Source organism: Stegostoma tigrinum, chromosome 27, assembly GCF_030684315.1.
Source record: "Stegostoma tigrinum isolate sSteTig4 chromosome 27, sSteTig4.hap1, whole genome shotgun sequence".
NCBI classification, from domain to species: Eukaryota; Metazoa; Chordata; class Chondrichthyes; order Orectolobiformes; family Stegostomatidae; genus Stegostoma; species Stegostoma tigrinum.
The window spans coordinates 33681705-33701301 of record NC_081380.1 but is presented as its reverse complement, the minus strand read 5'-3'; the positions used below and the strand labels follow the sequence as shown (position 1 = coordinate 33701301).

General features: G+C 37.1%; 1 protein-coding gene across 7 annotated transcripts in view; it reads left to right on the top strand.

Annotated features, from left to right (window-relative positions):
* synrg (synergin, gamma) overlaps positions 1 to 19597 on the top strand; it is a 108392-nt gene that overhangs the window by 48288 nt on the left and 40507 nt on the right. For all 7 annotated transcript variants that reach the window (XM_059655271.1, XM_059655269.1, XM_048557106.2 and 4 more), the window contains one exon: positions 17575 to 18198. In XM_059655271.1, coding sequence (XP_059511254.1) covers positions 17575 to 18198 — 624 coding nt within the window. The remainder of the gene's footprint in view (positions 1 to 17574; positions 18199 to 19597) is intronic.

Here is a 19597-nt window from a genome sequence, read left to right as displayed (position 1 = left end):
CAAATGCAATGGCCCTGGCAACATTCCAGTAATAGTACTAAAAACTTGTGCTTCAGAACTAGCTGCACCCTTAGTAGTTACAAAATCGGAGCCTACTCAGGCAATATCTCTCATTGCTAAGTGTCCTGTACATGAAAACAGGACAAATCCAACCCAACCAAATGTCACCTATCTGCTCTATCATCAGCAAAGTGGTAGAAGCGTCTTGATAATGCAGCCAAGTCTCACTTTTTCGTAATAACCAGTTCACTGATGCTCATGTTAGGTTCTGCCAGGCTTGGTTCAAATGTGGATGAAAGAACTGAACTTGAAAGGGAAAACCAAGGTGTCTATCCTTGATGTCAAGATAGCATTTGACCTATTGTCCCTTTAAGGCCATTTTGGGGGAGAGAAGAGATACCAGAAAGGAACGGAGTGATAGACTGCTGGTTAAAATCTTACTTATCACAAAGTGAGTTCATTGTGGTTGTTGGAGGTCAGTTAGCTAAGCCTATGATATGGCTGCGGAAGTGTCTCAGCATAGTGTTCTCTGTCCAATGACCTTTAACTGCTTCATCAACAAATGACATTCCTTCTGTCGTAACTTCAGAAGTGATGATGTTTGCTGATGAACGTACAGTATTCAGCATTGTTCATGACTGTTCAGATACTGGAGCAGTCGGAATTAAAAATGCAGTTAAGATGGACTATGCAGTGACACCCTATTCCAATGAATGTATAAAAGAAACCGTAATTTGTCCAAACAACACTGAATCTAAATAAATTATTAATAGTAGGTATGCAAGGCAGCATCTGTGTTTCTGTTCATCCTTTTTCTTGTCTGGCGAGTAAGGGTATTCCTGAACAAGGCAAAATTCAGCAGATGACATTACAGATTTGAAGATAAACACTCTTTTGGTTCCTTGTATGGATCATTTTTCATTTATTATTACCATGTTAATGTGTTGTCTGTTTCCAGTACACCCCGAACACCTCTGGAAAAGTTGAATTTTACAGAAAAAAAAGCTGTCAAAAGATTTTTTTTATTAATGATGGACCATTCCATAGTTTGATTAGCCAAAGCACACCTGTTACAGTGTTTTTAATCTCACTTCTTTGATGGAACATATTGCCACAAAGATTGTATTTCTAATAAAGTAGTTGATAGATGCTAGATATATTCTTTCAGTGTTTGCCTGCATACAGTTATCACATGAAAACACATTATTATAATTGTGATCCTGCTTTTTAAACAAATGTTGCATATTTGTGTTATCTTGCCACTGTGTTTGCACACCTTGTTTTCCATTGCAGAGCTGTCATCAAAACAATGTTTAAAACGTGAAGGCTCATGTCCTTGGTGCATTGAGGGGCAGCCATAGACTAACATGAAGTTCAAGTCATTGATTCATCGCTATTGTGCAAACAAAAGGATGGATTTTTCTATCATCTATTGGGTGTCATTCCATAGAAATTCAGCAGAAATTCATCAGGTTGCCTTCTCTAATTGAATAAAGGGGGTGAACATTTACCTTGGTGTAATCTAAGAAGTTTCTGTAATGTAAAACCAAAGTTTATATTAAGATTTTGGATCATTTCATTAGAGTTGGGAGGTTGGTTGTCAGGAGTTTGGGATAAAGTGTAAGTGGCAGAGCTTCGGATAACATGGAATTTGGATAGCCTGCATAACCTGGAAGACGCACTAAGAAACCAAATCAGGAACTAAAAGTTGCTGGAAAAGCCCAGCAGGTCTGGCAACATTTTGTAAAGGAAAAAACAGAGCTAATGTTTCGGGTCTGGTGACCCTTCATCAGAACTGTTCCGAGTTCCTCAAAGTTCTGAGGAAGGGTCACCGGACCCAAAACGTTAACTCTGTTTTTTCCCTCCACAGATGCTGCCAGACCTGCTGGGCTTTTCCAGCAACTTTGTTTTAGTTCCTGACTTACAAATCTGCAGTTCTTTGTTTTTATTAAGAAACCAAATCAGTTATGCTGAAGACATTCAGTGAAGGGTTTAAAGTCAGTAGGGAGTTAGGTGGATGATGTACTATTTAGGCAGATGGATTATGATAGTGGAAGTAGACATTCTTGTGATGAATAGATGTGATCCTTAAGCTTAGTTCTAGGCCAAAAATGACATACTGGTCTTGCATATCACAAGGCTGAAAATGAGCAAGGAGATGAATTTTGTAAGTAGCTAAACACGATGGCCCCAGTATATTGTTGCTAGGTCTTAGATTGTACTTCCTCATTCTTGATTTCACGCTGTACAGCTAGCATATTTTCAGTCAGTTGTCTGGAATGATAATAGACCAATAAGGTTGACATGTGGAAGCTGTATTTGCAGATAATTCTTCAATAGTAATATGTAACTGGGGAATAGGAGGAAGCATGAATAGAATGCCCAAAAAAATTTACGCAGAAGGAGAAGCCATAAAAGGAGAGGGATCAAACATCCACTCAGTCATCATTCCTATCCTTACGCTGTGTTTGTTCCCTGCTTCCCTAGCATTTTCAGTACAAAATCCTCATTGTCGCCTTCAGATAACCCAACCTGTTTCTTTAAGATCTCTCTGAAAGCTGTCTTTTGTGCATTCCCACTGTCACGGTTTCAGATCCATAACAGCCTTACTCCCTGGAATTCCGCCATTCCGGCATTGTAAAAGCCTGCTCAAAATGCATTTTTCTAACCAAATATTAAAAGATCCTTCCTAATCCCATCCAGAGCTTGGATTCAGATTCTTGGTTATTTTAATTGTGAAGCAAGTTTTTTTAAAAAAAAAATCACATTGTAAACAAATGCAAGTTTTGGGCAGAATCAAGGCTTCGTTGCTTAAACAGAAATGTTGACTGAGCCAAATTGGAAGAAAAAAGGAGCAATACCAATGAACATAGGAGGAAACAAACATAACTGAGTAAGTAGCAGCTGGGATGAAGGGAAGATGTGAGAAGCCTTATGGGAAGAGTAAGATAAGTCCAGGAAAGGCTACATGGGTTATTGGAAAAATTGCTAAGCATTTCAAAGGGATTGAAATCGGGGTGAACTTGGAGGAAGGATATTACATATAAAGTTACAAATAAGGAGCCTTTTGGTCCTTCAAGCCTGCTCTGCCTTTTGATGAGATTATGACTGTGTATGATCCCAGCTGATGTTATTGCTAGACAAGTTTGATCCAAAACAGGAAACTAAACTGATCATATTTTTATTTATTTTGATTTTAACAAAGTGCTCTCTCACTAAAATGTAAGCTTGCAATGCTGTAGATTTTGCTTTAACAATATAACTGAAGTTCATTATAAAAGAAATGAAGATAAAATAGAATGATCCAAACTATGTACTGAAAATGCCAAGATGTTTAATCTCACAGTAAAGTCTAGTTCTGTTCATCCCAAAACACATATTTATAGATTTTCAATATTTATAATGAAGTGAATTGAATTAGCTTCATTGTCACATGTACTTGAATGAGTCCAATGAAAAATGTGCAGTTGCTGAATTACAGCACCATCTTGGGCACAAAGGTACTCAAAATCAAATTCTTAGGAAACAAAAAAATTAGAAAAGTAAAGAAATAGTCCAGCGTTATAGGTCATAGGAACAAATTAGAAAAATAATGAAGTTAAAAAGTTCAGAATATCAGTCTTTCTGACCCCATCCATGAAAAGAAACAAAAAACCTTTTGTATAATACCCAAAACATCACTCAAGATAATCGTAACAGAACCCCTGTATCTAACACTTTTTGGTAGGTTTAACTAACTTGTGACTTCAGATTTTAAACTGGAGCTACAGATAGTTTCTTCCTTGGAGCTTTCATACACTTGAGCTGCAATGTTTAAGTAACCACCTTCAGGTTTATCTGGTCTAGGACTATCACTAACTTTCCACTCTAAGAACCTTAACCCCTTATCTTTCTCTTCTCAGGAACAGAAGCCAATACAGTTCATGCTGTCCCAAGAACTTCCCAGCACTGCCTCACTCAAAATCAAAGGGAAACAAAGTCTCTGTCTTAGTTACGGGCACTTCTGTTATGCTTAAAAAAGTTACTCTGACGAACTTTGAAGCCTTGTTATTCGTAATGTTGGTCAGCAAGCAATCTGAATTTTTTTTAAAAGTCCACAGAAAATTTCTAATGATAGGCCTTAAAATTGTTTCTAAAATAAATCATCACGGCTGCAGAAATGTTTACAACTTAATAGTTAACATCAGACGCAAAAAGTAAAAACCCACCTGTTACTGACTCAAAATCAGAAATCCAAATTTACAGCAACTACTAAAAATGTACATATAAATCCCACAATAATCATCACAGCTGATAATATTTGCAGCTTCGTCTCCATTTCTCTGTTTTCCTGGCTACCCTCAGCTGATAATCTTTGATTTCCTTCTTAGCACGATTCATAGCCTTAAAAATATTGAATGACCTTGCCTCCGCTACTCTGTAGGGAGGACAATACCACAAATTAATGACCTTCTGAGACAAAAAAATTCTCCTCATCACCACCTTGAGACCCCTTACTTTGAAACTGAGAGTCCTAGTTCTAGCCCCTCTATAATGGGAAATGCCGTCTTCAGCATTTACTTTCCCTCAGGATCTTATGTTTCAGTAAGATCACTTCTCGTTCTCCTAAACTCTGTGGTTACAGGTCACATCTGCCCAACTTTTCTTTGTAAGGTGAGTTCTTCATCCAAGGAATCAAACATATGAACCCTGACATTTCATTTGCTTCGTAATCACTTTCTATGCCTACTTACTAGCTTTTTATGATTTATGAACCAGGACACCAAGATTGCTCTGTACCACTGATTTCAGCAATCTACCCTTTTTAAATCCATACCCTTTTGTATTCTCCCTGTCGAAATGGACAAATTTCATGTTTTCCCACATAATTCTCTACCTGCCAATTTTTTCCCCACTCATTAATCCTTTGACGATTACTTTGTTCACAACTTGGACACCAATGTATCTTTGCATCATCAGCAAAGCCAGTTGCTGAATATATACCCTTTTATTCAAGCCATTGCTATTGATTGTGAACTCTTAAAATCCAACACTGCTCTCTGTGGTAGTCCACTTGATACAATTTAATCAACCTGAAATGACCCATCTATTCCTTGTCAACTAGCCCATTCTTTAACCATGTTAATATCTTATACCCTACACCATGAGCTATTCTTTTGGCAAATAACTGCTGTGGCACCTTATCAAATTCTTCTGAAAATCTGAGCATGATTTGGTTTGGTTCTTTAGGACAGGCATGTTTAATTTTTGGATGGAAAGACAATTTTGAGCTGCTTGGGAGATGAAAGTGAGGAGCACAATATAGATTAGCCAAAGCGTGTGGATTTGATTTTGGGGTTATCTTTACTTCCAGCTGCAGAGACAAGTTAACCCCAGAGAAGAGATGTTGATACATGTGATGATCTAATAATGGATGACCAGACTGATTACATGCCCTTAAGTCCTTAACTTTTCATACCATCCTTGAATTTACGATGAAATCTGAAAGAGACAGGGGAATAAATGCAATTGATTAGACCAGTTAAGATGATTGTAATCTTGGAACAAGATTATTCATCGGAGAAGGTTGAGGATGGTTTAGATGGTGGTCAAAGATGATCCAATTAGTTATGTTTGCAGTCAAAACCTTTTGAGGTATTTTGTATTGGATGGCAAATTTGAGGCATTGCTTTAAGTGGGATATGTATGTGCTGAATTGGAGTCCTTAACAGAGATACATTTTAGTAACATAGTATAGGAATAAGAAAGGGAGTAGGGCAGTCAGTCTTTCAAACCTGCCCCACTATTCAATATGGCTAATCAAACATTTCATGCCTTTTACCACCCACTCATCTTAACCGGCTACACTTTTGTTAATTAGAAATCTAGCAGTCTGTAACTTAACATATTCAAATGATAAGCTTCCACAGATCTCTGTTGTAGAGAATTCCAAAGATTCACAGACATCCAAATAAAAATATTTTTCTTCATGTCAGACCTAAGTGGCACTCCTTTATTTTTAAGTTGTGCCACTTGGCTGTAGACTCCAACCAGTGGAATAATCATGCCTACATCCACCCTGTCTATCCCTTTAAGTATGTTGCAAATTTCTTTGAAACTCTGCAGAGTACGGGCCCAGTTTACATGAGAGTTTTGAGATCTCCAGTCTGGTGAACTTTTGTTGCATTCCTTTGATGGAAATAACAGTTTCTTGAGATAAGGAGACCAAAGCACAGAATGCCCTCAGTCTGATATAACCTAGCCACTATAAAATTGAATCCCTTTGCAATAAAGACTAACATTGCATTAACCTTCCTAATAGATTGCTGCGTCTGCAAGTTTGTCTTACGTGACTTATTGATGAGGGTACCTGGGTTGCTTTGTGTATCTACACTTCCAACCTCTCACCATTTAAGAAATACTCTGCACAACTATTGCTCCGACTAAAGTGGATAACCTCACAATTTTCAACATTATATTTTATCTGCAATGTTCTTGCCCATTCACTAATCCTGTCCAAATTCCCCCTGAAGCCACTTCACAGTAGCATCGTCTTCTCAATACATTGGATTTGTATTGTCTGAAAATTTGGAAATATTACACTTGGTTCCTCATCTCAAAATCATTGTCTATTGTGATCAGCTGAGCCCAACTGCTGATCCTTGTGGCATTAACTAGCCACAGCCACAACCAATGTGAGAATGACCGATTTATTTCTACCCTGTTTTCTGTCTGTTATCTAAGTCATTACTGACTGCCAGTACGTTGCCTCCTATTTCATATACTTTAATTTTTCTAGCAGGTCTCTGGCAGGAGACTACCAAAGGCCTTCTAAATGAAACTCCCAATATACCCCATCTTTCAGTTCTCTTTTATTGACTTCGTGAGTAACATCTTCAAAAAATCTCCAAGTTCATCTAATACAATTTCCCATTCACAAATCTATGTGGACTTTTCCCAGACAGATTGCCGTTATCTATGTCTATTTATCATATCCTTTACAACAGATTCCAAATATTACTTTGCTTTGAATCACCTTATCTTAAAAAACTAAAATGGGATCTAATATTGTCCTCGTAATTCAGATTATTATCTGAAGCATCAGATTTATTCACTACTTCTAATCCAGTCTGGTTTGATGCTGTAAGTAAAAGCAACAGTGAAATAGTGTTCTTGCATGATAGAGTGGCATGTGGATGTGCAGAATGCTTGACAAGCATAGGGAATAAATAGTGAATTCAATAGGGCATAGGGCACAAGAGAGCAGAAGTTATTTTGAACAAAATTTTGGAAATATTAAGTTTTTTAATTATTAACAAGTGATGATGACCTGTGCATTCAAAATAGCTAAGTGATGTAATCCTTCATGCCAGTACTTTGTTTTCTTCCCATAACTGATTTTGTCAGTCAACGAATGAAAACCGGTTGCCATGACCAGAGTTTTGTAGAAATGTATGTGAAAATGTTTTTGATACAATTGGTCATTACTTACAGTATAGCATTTCTAGGACTTTATTGGGTGATTGGCAATGCTGACTAGCATTTTTCGACATATGGAATTTCTTACCGTAGAAGGCCGGTCATTGAGTATAATCAAGAAAGAGACTGATAACTTTTTACACATTAAAGGCATCGGAGGATTAGAAAGATGGTGGGAATATAGCATTGAGATAGAGGATCACCTATGATCATATTGAATGACTGAGCAGGCTACAGAATCCAGTGTAACTGCACTTGTAGCTAATTGACATGCACATTTTATACTGTTCCCAGCTGTTATGCTTTCCCATTGGTAGCTGAATTGTCATTAACACCAATATCCCTTTATAGGTGGAGAATTTTAATTTCAGCTTTTGAACAAAAAAGAATTAGGTTGTCAGTCAACTACAGACAAACAGAGATTGCACTTTACATTTTTGGTCATTTTGATTGTATTCAAGGCGTCAATAGGGCTTCCAGAGTCCACCATTTTACTTAGGTTTTGGACCCTCTGGAAGCAACTGTGTTATTCTGTTTACAGCTTTAGAGTTATGTCTTGAAGATAATCCAATGTTAATCATCAGACCTTGATCTATTGGAGCAATGTTCATTTTCACACAAATTAATGTGCATTAACCTTGGCATTATCAGGCACGTGTGCCTCATCAGTAGATTCATGAACCATTTTAGCAGCATTGTTGCCAGAATGAATTGAAATAACCAACATCAATCTGTTAATTAACTTAATCTGTTCCCGAATTTGCAAGTGTGAAATATTTAAATGTCAGTTTTCAGCTAGCTGTGCAGGTAATAAATTTGTTCTTTTCGTACAAGGACACCTAATCAGTTATTCCGAATAAGTTGAACCCTTTTATTGGGATGGGGAATATGTGGGAAAAGGTGGTGTTAATCTTGTTCTGTGTGAATTACCCTTTTTTTGAAAATGCCTGCATATAGATACAGTTAGATATTAGTGGAAAAATTTATAGAATTTGGTCTGGTTGTTTTATATGAAGGAAGATAAGAGCTTCAAAGGAAATTAAGTGAAAACTATGGATGAAAATGAGTTGGAACCTTCTAACTTGCAGAGTTTGCAGATTTTAAAGCCATTATGTATTGATCAGTGGATTCATGCCTGTCAGAATCACACATTTGTTTAGAGCTGTGAATTAAAAGTATAAAATCTTGAATGTACCTGCAAGCATGACAAAAACAGGAGTTAATTCATTAATACAATTTGAAGAATAACTCTACAACATAGGAACAGTGTCTCTCTTAAATGAGATTATGATTATATACTGCATTTAAATTAATGTTTTTATCATCAGCTTTATTGGCATATTTATTTAAATTTCCATTTTGTCTTATTAACTATATTGTTTAATACAGATTACTGAATAATTTAAATTTCTATGACACAAGTGGCTGAATTATAAGCGTTCATGTTGTATCTTCCTTGGTGAAATGATTTTTCAGATACTTGCAACCTTATTTTATTTGATGTTGTGCAAAATCCCATGAGAGAATTGAATTACAGATTCCTTGATGGTGAAGAGGCTATAACTACGTTGCAGAAACCAATGCTTTGTTTTTCAGAATTAAGTCAGTGGGATATAATCAATAATATGTTTATCCATCAAAGATAAGATTATTGCTCATTTCCCAAACCAAAGATCAATTTGCCATGTATGATCACTTTAATTTAAGAATGTGAGCTATATGGTGATTAGTTTAAAGCTGAATTTAATGATCTTCAGCATATTTCATAGTGGAGACCTCTGGAAGCTTAGAGATGCTGTCATCATACTTTAGGCTTTGTGGCAAAATGTTTGTGAATTTCACTATTGTGATTCTTTCAAAAATAAAGTGAAGAAATTTACTCCTTTGTAGAGATGTCAACAGAAAATAGCTTTGATTTGATTTGGTATTATGCTTTTAAAGAAAAGAAATTTAAAGGAAGTCTGGTTGGATTAGTAACTTATCTGTGTATCTTCACTAATTGATCCAGAAGATGCAGAAATTGCCCCTTGTGACCTTAGAGACACTTTAAGACTCATTATGCTTTAGCAGCCGAATGATGCCTTTCCATATAGTATCATGGCATCATTTATGAAAATCAGTACCACCTTTAGCCTACTGTGAACAGCAACATTAAAACTGAGATAATACGCATTGTAAAATATTTAATACGTGAGGATTATCTGGTTCACACAAGTAACATTTTAAAAGTTCAACTGAAGGAAATACTAATAGTGGATAACATTTGAAGTGTCATCAATTGAAGCATGGAACCAATGGTTGGTGCATTAACCATGCTGACATTTGGTAAAATAACTCCAAGCAAAACATTTTTTTTCATACAGTTGTATTAATAATGGAAGAGAAATCAGATGCTGTAATTTGTGAGACTACCAGGCTATACTGAGGGCTTTTATTTAAAGACGTTTTAAATTGGAACAGTGAAAAGTTTATAACCAAAGGACTATTAGACCCAGGAATTGCAGTTTTGTGGAAGTGCTGCTTTTTGAAAACCAGTTCCCATACAAGAATGATCTAATAACTATTATAGTGACTTATGTTGGTTTATGCTTGCTTGAATAAAGGAGTTTGTTTCTTGACACAACACAAAATAATCATGAGCCTTAAAATCAAAACATTTCTGAGAAGAAAGACACCCTGTATAATCCATTGTTTTTGTGTTTGACAGTAATAAAAATAGAACACGCACTACTTGATATATAACATATTTACTTCAGTTCATTAAGAAATATTGTGAAAGTAAATCTCATAATACTCACCACATGTACTGAGTTTACACACCACTTTGACTGTGATTACTAATATGACATTCAATTGTGGATTGGTTAAATGTGAATTTTAAAAATTCTTGTTTACGTAGCCACAATGCCTGAATGACTTGAAACAGCAGCATTTGATTTTGATCTGACTTCAGGTTTCAGTTAAAAGCTACATTTCAGATCCTAAAGATTAACAAAATGTGAATAAGGTGTAAAATTAAAAAGGCCCACCATGTGAAAAACATTTAAAATTCTGTTCCTGGTGGATTAGATTGAGACCAGTCAAGCAGAATCCGTCAGTTATTTCAAAACAAACTGAAGTATGAGTGACAACAGCAGCAAAGTGCAGGAGAGAGAGAATTGCCAGCAGTCATGGGGCTTGGTACCTGCAGTAAGGATGAACACTATATAAGGGGTCTCAAGTTTTCCGGGATAGGAATCTAGGCAAACATTGTTAACAGTAAGCAGGCTAAACCATATTTTCGTCATTTGGAGGGCACAAACTGAAGGTGCTCTCATGGGACTAAAAGTAAATGTTATGATATGAGTAAAATGAGATACCTGCATTTATTTATGGCTCCCTTTATTTTATTTTTAATATTCATTTCAGAGGCATCTCTAATTTGATGAGATGTTGAATGTAACATACCCGTATGATTTTCAGTGTACAGCCTTGTACTTCTAAGCAAACAACTTGGAGACATAGTATAGACCAAGACCTAAGTGAATTAGCTTTAATCTGATTCTTGGACTCCTGTTGGCACGTTGTGCAATTCGGTCTCAACTTGCTTTTAGCATGAAAAATGCCACTTATTTAGCTTGTCTTGTAACATGTTTAGACTGACGCTGTTCATTTTTTTTGCAACGGTTCACTGTGTTCTGCCTGTGTTTTACATTCAAACTCTCTTAAGGTCAAAATTAACAACAAAGGTTTAGATATGTTAGCACCAAAATACATCACGAGACAATCATCCATTGAATCCTGAGCAGTAATTTGTTTTCCTCCAAATAAAAATTCTATTTTAGTGAGACTTTGTTTTAGAAAGAATTCTACTAGTATCTAATAAAATTAAATTTTAAACTGGTCTATTCTAAACAGGTATAAAATTAACTTAACTGTGCTGAAAGTGGGATTTAAATTCATTTTGATCACATTTCTTGGTTTCATGTCCAACTTCTTTGTCTAACCAAAAGTTCTAGAAAACCTCTGTCTTAAATCAGATTTGCAGATGATTTAATCCTATACAGTTGAGCCAAATGAAAGAATACCTGATGCAAACATAAAATTCCACTTTACACTATGTATGTAGAATTTCTGATCAAAGTCTGGTTTATAACAATGTATGCCTGAAGTCAATATTTGGTAATACCTTTAACAAGATTCAGCTGCATTCTAACAAATTTATCTAACTGCTTTTTGTATTGATGTGCACTCTCTTGTATAAAAATGCTTAATTCTTCAAAGGACTTTCTATTTGAATCTGCTTTCTTAAACTTTTCTTCCTGTACTTTGCTCTATTTGCATGTAAATCCTAATCTGTATTTTAAATAGCTGTAACTCTCTGTAATGTATGAGTACTGCATATAGAATTTTCTGACATTTTTTCCTGAAGTGGCATCTTGCTAATAAACGTTGATCTTGGAATATTTGATGGTGTAATGTCATGTTGACTTGCCCGATCTAAAAATGCCCACAGAAAGTAGTGCGTGTCCTATTTATTCAAAATCATGCAGGTGCAAAAGTAATTTAATTCGAGTGGACATGTGATGCACTGGGACATGTAAAACCCACATTTTAAAATAATAATAATTTTGTGATAGGTTCCCAGCGTTGTTTGGTCATTATCAGACTAAAACGCTTTAATTAACAAAATATCTTGCACACCATCTTTGCCGTAAAGAAGATTCTTTCAGCTGGAATTTATATCCCTCACTGATGTTTTATTTCAACAACTGTCCCATTATTGTTAGTTCCCTTTGGTGTGATAATCATAGAGTTGTACAGCACAGGAACGGACCATTTGGCCCAACCAGTGCGTGCTGATCATAATCTCAAACTAAACTAGTCTCACCTGCCTAGTCCTGGCCCCTATCCCTCCAAACCTTTTCTTTTCATGTACTTATCCAAATGTATTTTAAACATTGTAATTTTGGGTTAACCTGTTGATCTGCCATGACAGTGGTTGTTGACAAATCTTCTGTACCTGCATTCGTGATCCATTCTCTAGTGTTTCCTCCTTTTGCTTGACTTGTCATTTTTCTCTCTCTGCCTCTGTATTTCTCTGGTTTTCATTGATTTTTGTCGTTGTCATCAAGAAAGGAACAGAAAGGACATCTTTCATTCCACTTTCTGTCTCCCTGATGTCAACCTCACCCCCACTTCTTTCCACATCTTATACATTGCGTGCCACCCAGCACATTGGTTTAAGTCAGCTTGTGCTTCTAATAATTTTCATTGCTAGTTGTCTCCCTGAAGCTTTCATTTTTGACCATGCATTTGGTTATCTGTCTGATATTCTGTAACATCTTGTAATTGTGCTCTTCTTTGTGAAATTTGGCATTGATTTTTAAAAGTGAAATGATGAGGCAAAAGGGTGATAACACTTTGGAAGTGGTTCGTAGATCCATGTAGATGGAAGCATGGGATCAAAACCAGTCCAGAACTGCAGTATTGCACAAGTGAGTGTGAATGTGCCATTTGGGTTTGAGCAAGGGAACTGGAATCCAAGAAGGAGGAGAGCAATCTGTAGATTACGCCTATCAGTCACCAGAGCTTTTCTATAGTTTAGTTGATTCAAAAGCCATTCTTTGACCAAGCCAAAATGTAGGGGTGATGCAGTATAGGATAAGATGAAGGGCTGGTACCCAGACTCATCAAGAAAAGAGTGTTCGTTTCAGCTGTTCTGGTTCAGAAGGATTGGAGGAATTGGTCATTAGCATGGAACTGGAAGTGAGGGGAAGGCAGTAACCAAACTTCAGGCATTAGAAAGCTGAGTGCTGCTGCTGCAGGGTGTGCTTTCAAACCAAAGAGAGCAATTAGATTTGGGCATTAAGCTAGGCAGAATACAGCAAGCACAGTTTGCAATGGAGAGTAGAGAGAGTACAAGACGAGGCCATAACACTGAGAATGGGCCCCTTGTAAAGCTGTAAGCCTAAATAACCACCACAATGGGGGCAGCAGAAATGGAGTATTTAAGGTGGACAACAGTAGAAGGTAGCAGAGGCAGAGCATGGAGCAGAAAGTGTTTGCCTATCAGGGAACACAGCATAAGCAGTATGAAAACAATCTGAGATTGAGCGGGAACTGTCAAACAGACGAAAAAACAACTGAAAATGCATTTCCAGTGATCTGGTTGATCCATAGTGCCATATGGTTTTGACAGATAAAATAACTACATTAACAACTCACCACAACATTACAGTCAAATAAAATGACAGGCAAGCATCTTGGTCAAATATTTGTTGCCGACAACTCTCAGGCATTTCTTAGTGATTTAGTAGCTATCCCATGTTCTAATGATAATTTCATTAAAATATGATGGGCAGGAAATATATGTGATACTTTACATAATGTATATATTATTAATATGTCTATTTAAAATAAATGGGTTAGAAATTGCATCAGGAAGCTCTGATAGCTAGTTAGATGTTTGTGTCCTGACTTTGGAGTGATCATGCTTTTAACATTCTCATGAGAGAAAGTTTCTTGGCAGAAAATATCATTTCGATGTTGTTATTTATTTTGCCAGCTGGGTGCCTATTAAACTTGAAGCCAAGCATTATTTTACACGTGCTATATAACCATTTGTTAAATGCATATTTTGTATTTTGATTATAATTTATCTTCTAATGTATTTAAGATTTTCCTATATCTTTCCAAATTATCTCAGAGTTTGGCAACATCGAAGACTAGTTATCAACACCTCAGCTTTTTCTTTACCCCACATGGAGTAACATAAAGATAACCTTGGCATCCTAAGATATTCCCAGCAGCCTTCCTAGTTTAGTGCATGCTTTAAAGATGGCTTACTACTTTGCATTGGCATTGACATCTTGATCTCTGCACTATGCTTGAAAGGAAGTGCTGCCAAGTGTCCCACAGAGAAGGACAAATCTGGGTGTTCCTCAGTTTACTTTGAGCACGTTATAGCATTCAGTTCAAATCTGTAATGCTGGGGCCATGAGACTTGATCATCTTACTAATTTTAATATTAAGTACCTGGTCCAAGAGACGTCCCCATAATTTTTTTTTAATGTAGAACAGTAATTATTCAAGTTCTTCTATTATTAAGAGGTATAAATTTGAGTGTGTAATGGAGAAAATATCATTTTTTTGATTGGATTTAGCATGCTGAATGAGTTATAATCAAGTTCGTGATAAAGCAATTCTATCTGCCTGGCTTAAAAGTGATCTCCCTGTTTCTAATTTGAGGTGCAGACAGTGATTGGGTTCTGCAGGTGACTTTCACAATATCAAATACATGCTATTTTACTCAATAAAGACTGTTACACACATCCTTGACAATTAGCAGCTGGGTTGTACTTACTGAACATAGGAGCAGGAATAGGCCATTCATCCCGTGGAGCCTGCTCTGCTATTGTAGGTCATGGCTGATATCTACTTCAGTGCTATTCTTATACACTGTCCCCATATCCCTTGCTGTTGTTAGTTTGTTGAAATCTATTGACCTGCTTCATGGACAAATTCAATGACTGAGCTTTCACAGCTGTCTAAGGTAGAGAGTTCTAAGATTTCCCAGCTGCTGAAGAAAATATTTCACCGCATTTGAGTCCTAAGTGACTTGCCCAATTCTGAGACTGTGTCCTCTCGTTCTAGACCTTGCCCCTGCTCAAGCCAGAGGAAACGCTCTTTCTGCATGTATCCTTTAAGAATTTTGCATATTTCAATGAGGGAGCCTGTCATTTGTCTGAACTGTCGAGAATACAGTCTCCTCCATATCTTCTCACCGTTCAGTCCCCCGTCCCAGTAGTTGTTCAGGTGAGTCTCCACTCTGCACACTCTATAAAAGGTATAAGCTACCTTAGGCAACAAGACCAGAACTGAACACAGTACTCTAAATGCAGTCTCACCAAGATTGTACATCAATCAGGAAGGTTTATTTTGTGTTTCACCAGTGATAATTATTGCTGTCTGATGTTGCAATTGCTCCTACATCCTGAAGAATAAGGAATTTGGAGAGGTTGGTGGAAAGAGGTTATATCTGGCCATCATTGTTTCGTCGCTTTGAGATTCAGTTGGGACTGTTGTTGTGGAAGATTAAACTACCAATTAATATATTCTCTTTCTTTCCCATTGACATACTTCTGTTAATTTCTCATTAAATGTTATGCTACTGAATTGATCAATACAGTTCTCCACCACGTATTGTCAAATCCTAACCAAGAAGGAAACCCTGACATCAGCAAGTTCAATAATTCACCTTCTGCACTGCTGACCAGGTGTCCAACTTGCTTTCTCTAATATCAAATATCAAAATAATGCATCAACTATGTTCAAAGCCTTCAGTCTTGAAACAATATGGACGGTAGCTGATAGCCAGAGGAATTTACTTTGATAAGCCAGCTATTCTGCCAAAACTTGATGTTCCATGCAGAAAGGCATCTGTTTAAAGGCAAGCCATATCACTGGTTTATTCAAAAGTACTTCCAGGTATTTATTTATGGTTACTTGAAATGTTTGTGCAGAGAGAAACATTTTTTTTAAATAATTGATAAAATTGAAGAAATTAAGACACAATAAAGATCCAAAAACAGATTTAAACTAGGGAATAATATTAGTCATATCTGAATCCAGCTTATGCTTACCTTTGAAGACTTGTGTACAGCTTTTTGATACTTGAATTGTTTATATCTCATGATAAATGAATGTGATAATTACTGATGCGTCTTGAGATGAGCACTCATTTTAAATGTTGACAATGAGGGTTCTACAGGTGCAATTGAAACAAGATGTATTTTCAATTAATGTGTTCAAAACTGTGTAATTTTAAGCTGTTAACAGTAATAGTCATTGTTTACCTATGGAGTGGTAATTTTGGTTTCACTGCAGCTGTCAGTGATTTATTTTGACCATCACTGTTGGCAATCATCTTATTTGGGGCAGATTTCAGTTCAGATCTCATCAAGCTGCTCTCCGGCAGCATGTTGCAATTATTTTCAGGCTAATCTCAGTACCATCAAAGACACCATGAAATCACGTCTGACATCTAAGAAATTGAATCATTGGCAGTTTTTTCATAAAAGGTAGATTTTCGATAATTTCCTTTGATATGAGAGTCTGGATATCGCATTGATAATCTTAGAAACAAAACCGCAAAAAAAAATTCATGCAATGAAATTTATCAGATGATCTGCTCAGAGACCTTTCTTATTCACACTCCAGCTGACTGATTGGAGATGGAAAGATGGGCATTTCCTTTCTGAATGGAGCCACTGGTTCTTGCCTTTATCCTCAGCCTGTCAGGATCAGACATTAATTCTGTAAATATTGCTTGCTACTCTATGCTAAAGAATTCATGAGCTCCACTGTTCAGTCACATCTAGCTAATTATGATCTTTGATTAAATGCAATAAAAAGAGTCTAACATTGTCAGAATTTGACCATTTAGAAAAGTAAATTCCTTCTCAACTTGACAAAATGGTATATTTTGTCGATCTTATACTTTGGCTTTTTGTTTCATACTGTCATGGTCCAAGGTATGGGCAGCATTCCTAAAAGTTAACAAGCCATGCTTGTCTTGTTATGAGAACAATGGTTGTGAAAGTAAGGGCAATACATGCTGGCTACAACTAGCGGCATTCTTCAGTTTTACAGAACTAAAGTTGACTGCCAGATCCATTCGAATGTCAGTTTGGAACACCACAATCTTTAACATAGATTGCAGTTTAGGCCTGGAGCAACTTAAAAGAGAAGTGGCATTTATCTGAACAAGACAAATGAGTCTAATGCGAAAGGATTTGCCTGCTAGATTAGCTGAAAAATAAATGTTGGAACTGTGCCTCAGCCATAACACACATCCTAATTGATTTTGACATTTTATTTTAATTTCTCAGTGCAGATATCTGCGATGCTTCCGAAACCAAAAATGACTATGCCGGTGGCTTTACATGCTATTTGAAATGAATTAATCTGTTACAATGCAAATAATCAGTAAGAGAGTGTTGCCGCTGATCAGTTTTAGTCTTTCTAGTTTATTTTGCTGTACAGTTCATTACTTTTAATGTCACTTTTAAATTAAAGCCTTACTTTAAAATTCAAGGTTCAAAGTCAATGATCCTAATTCACTGTTTCTTTCAGATATGGATGACTTTAAATTTGACCCCTTTGGTAACTTCAGTAATGGTTCTGCAGTGAGCAGTCTAACCAGTTATGATTGGTCTGAGAAGGATGATTTTGGCGCCCAGATGAAGAAGCAGCCGCCGTTCTTGCTCAACTCTGAAGGCAGCTCCTTGTCCTCCACCTCAGTGCTTCAGAAGAAAGAGACCTCTTTCGGTAGCTCCGAGAACATCACTATGACAACTGTCTCCACGGTAACAACATTCTCAGCTGATGATGCAAGTTCACAGCACAACTTTGATGCTTTTGGAGACCTCAAAGATTCTGCAGAACAGACTGAAGAGAAAAAAGGAGGCGGCAGTGATTTGGGGGACTTTGCAGTTACTTCATCCAGGGAGGGACAAATAACTAAGCCTAATGAATCAAACCTGGATGAAGCAGAGCAAAGGACTGCAGTCTCAGTCACAAATGGGGTATCTTCTGAGGGGACAAAAGCTGAAGTCTTTGATGAATTTGGAGAATTCCAAAGCGAAAAGCCTAAAATTAGTAAATTTGATTTTCTTGTGGCTAGTTCCCAGGGCAAGGTGAAGTCCAGTGAGGAAATGATCAAGAGTGAGATGGAAACCTTTGACCTTTCAGTGCAAGGTATGTATGGACAGCATGTACTCTGCGTTTATTGTTATATTACCACTCTTGATTGCTTAGCCTCAAGGTTGGCTATTGCAATTAGCCATTGTTACTGAAACAATATTTGGGGGTTACAGTGAAAATGGTTATCTTTATAATAACCAAAAGCAAATTTAAAAACAATAGTTACTTTTCTCACTTTGCTCTTTGTGAATAGAATTAGAATGTAAGTCAGTAAGGACATGGGTGCAATATCAGCCAAACTTGAATATGGTATCCAAAATGAGCAACAGAGTTTTTGATGAACTGAAGTATACAGAGGACAGATTGTTGATGGGAAATATTATGGGAATGGAGATTGTGCTGGAGGGGTTGCAGACGTATGAATAAGGAGCAGAAGTGGGCCTCAGCTCCTCAAACCAGCACTATCTTTCAGTAAGATCATGGCAGATTTGATTACTTCACCTACCACTGTATGGGATTCATTCCCTGTATACAGGTTTGGAAGCTCCATTTGATGCTCCAGTGAGATTGCAAGTATTAATGCTTCAACTGAAGACAGAGGAATCATTGATCTGTCCAGTTCAGTTAAAGTTTTTTGTCTTGTGTTGTAGCTAAAACACTCTATATTCTGGATGTGAGTTTGCTCGCTGAGCTGGAAGGTTAGTTTTCAGACGTTTTGTCACCATTCCAGGTAACATCATCAGTGAGCCTCTGATGAAGCGCTGGTGTTATGTCCCGCTTTCTATTTATCTGTTTAGGTTTCCTTGGGTTGGTGATGTCATTTCCTGCGTTTGTGATGTCATTTCCTGTCCTTCTTCTCAGCGGGTGGCAGATTGGCTCCAAATCAATGTGTTAGTTGATGGAGTTCCGGTTGGAATGCCATGCTTCTAGGAATTCTCGTGCGTGTCTCTGTTTGGCTTGTCCTAGGATGGATGTGTTGTCCCAATCAAAGTGGTGTCCTTCTTCATCTGTATGTAAGGATACGAGCGATAGTGGGTCATGTTGTTTTGTGGCTCGTTGATGTTCATGTATTCTGGTGGCTAGCTTTCTGCCTGTTTGTCCAATGTAGTGTTTGTCACAGTTCTTGCAAGGTATTTTGTAGATGACGTTCGTTTTGCTTGTTGTCCGTATAGGGTCTTTTAAGTTCATTAGCTGCTGTTTTAGTGTGTTGGTGGGTTTGTGGGCTACCCTGATGCCAAGAGGTCCGAGTAGTCTGGCAGTCATTTTGGAAATGTCTTTGATGTAGGGGAGAGTGGTTATGGTTTCTGGGCCCGTTTTGTCTGTTTGTTTGGGTTTATTGCTGAGAAATCGGCGCACTGTGTTCATAGGGTACCCATTCTTTTTGAATATGCTGTATTGGTGATTTTCTTCTGCTCTGCGTAGTTCCTCTGTGCTGCAGTGTGTGGTGGCTCGT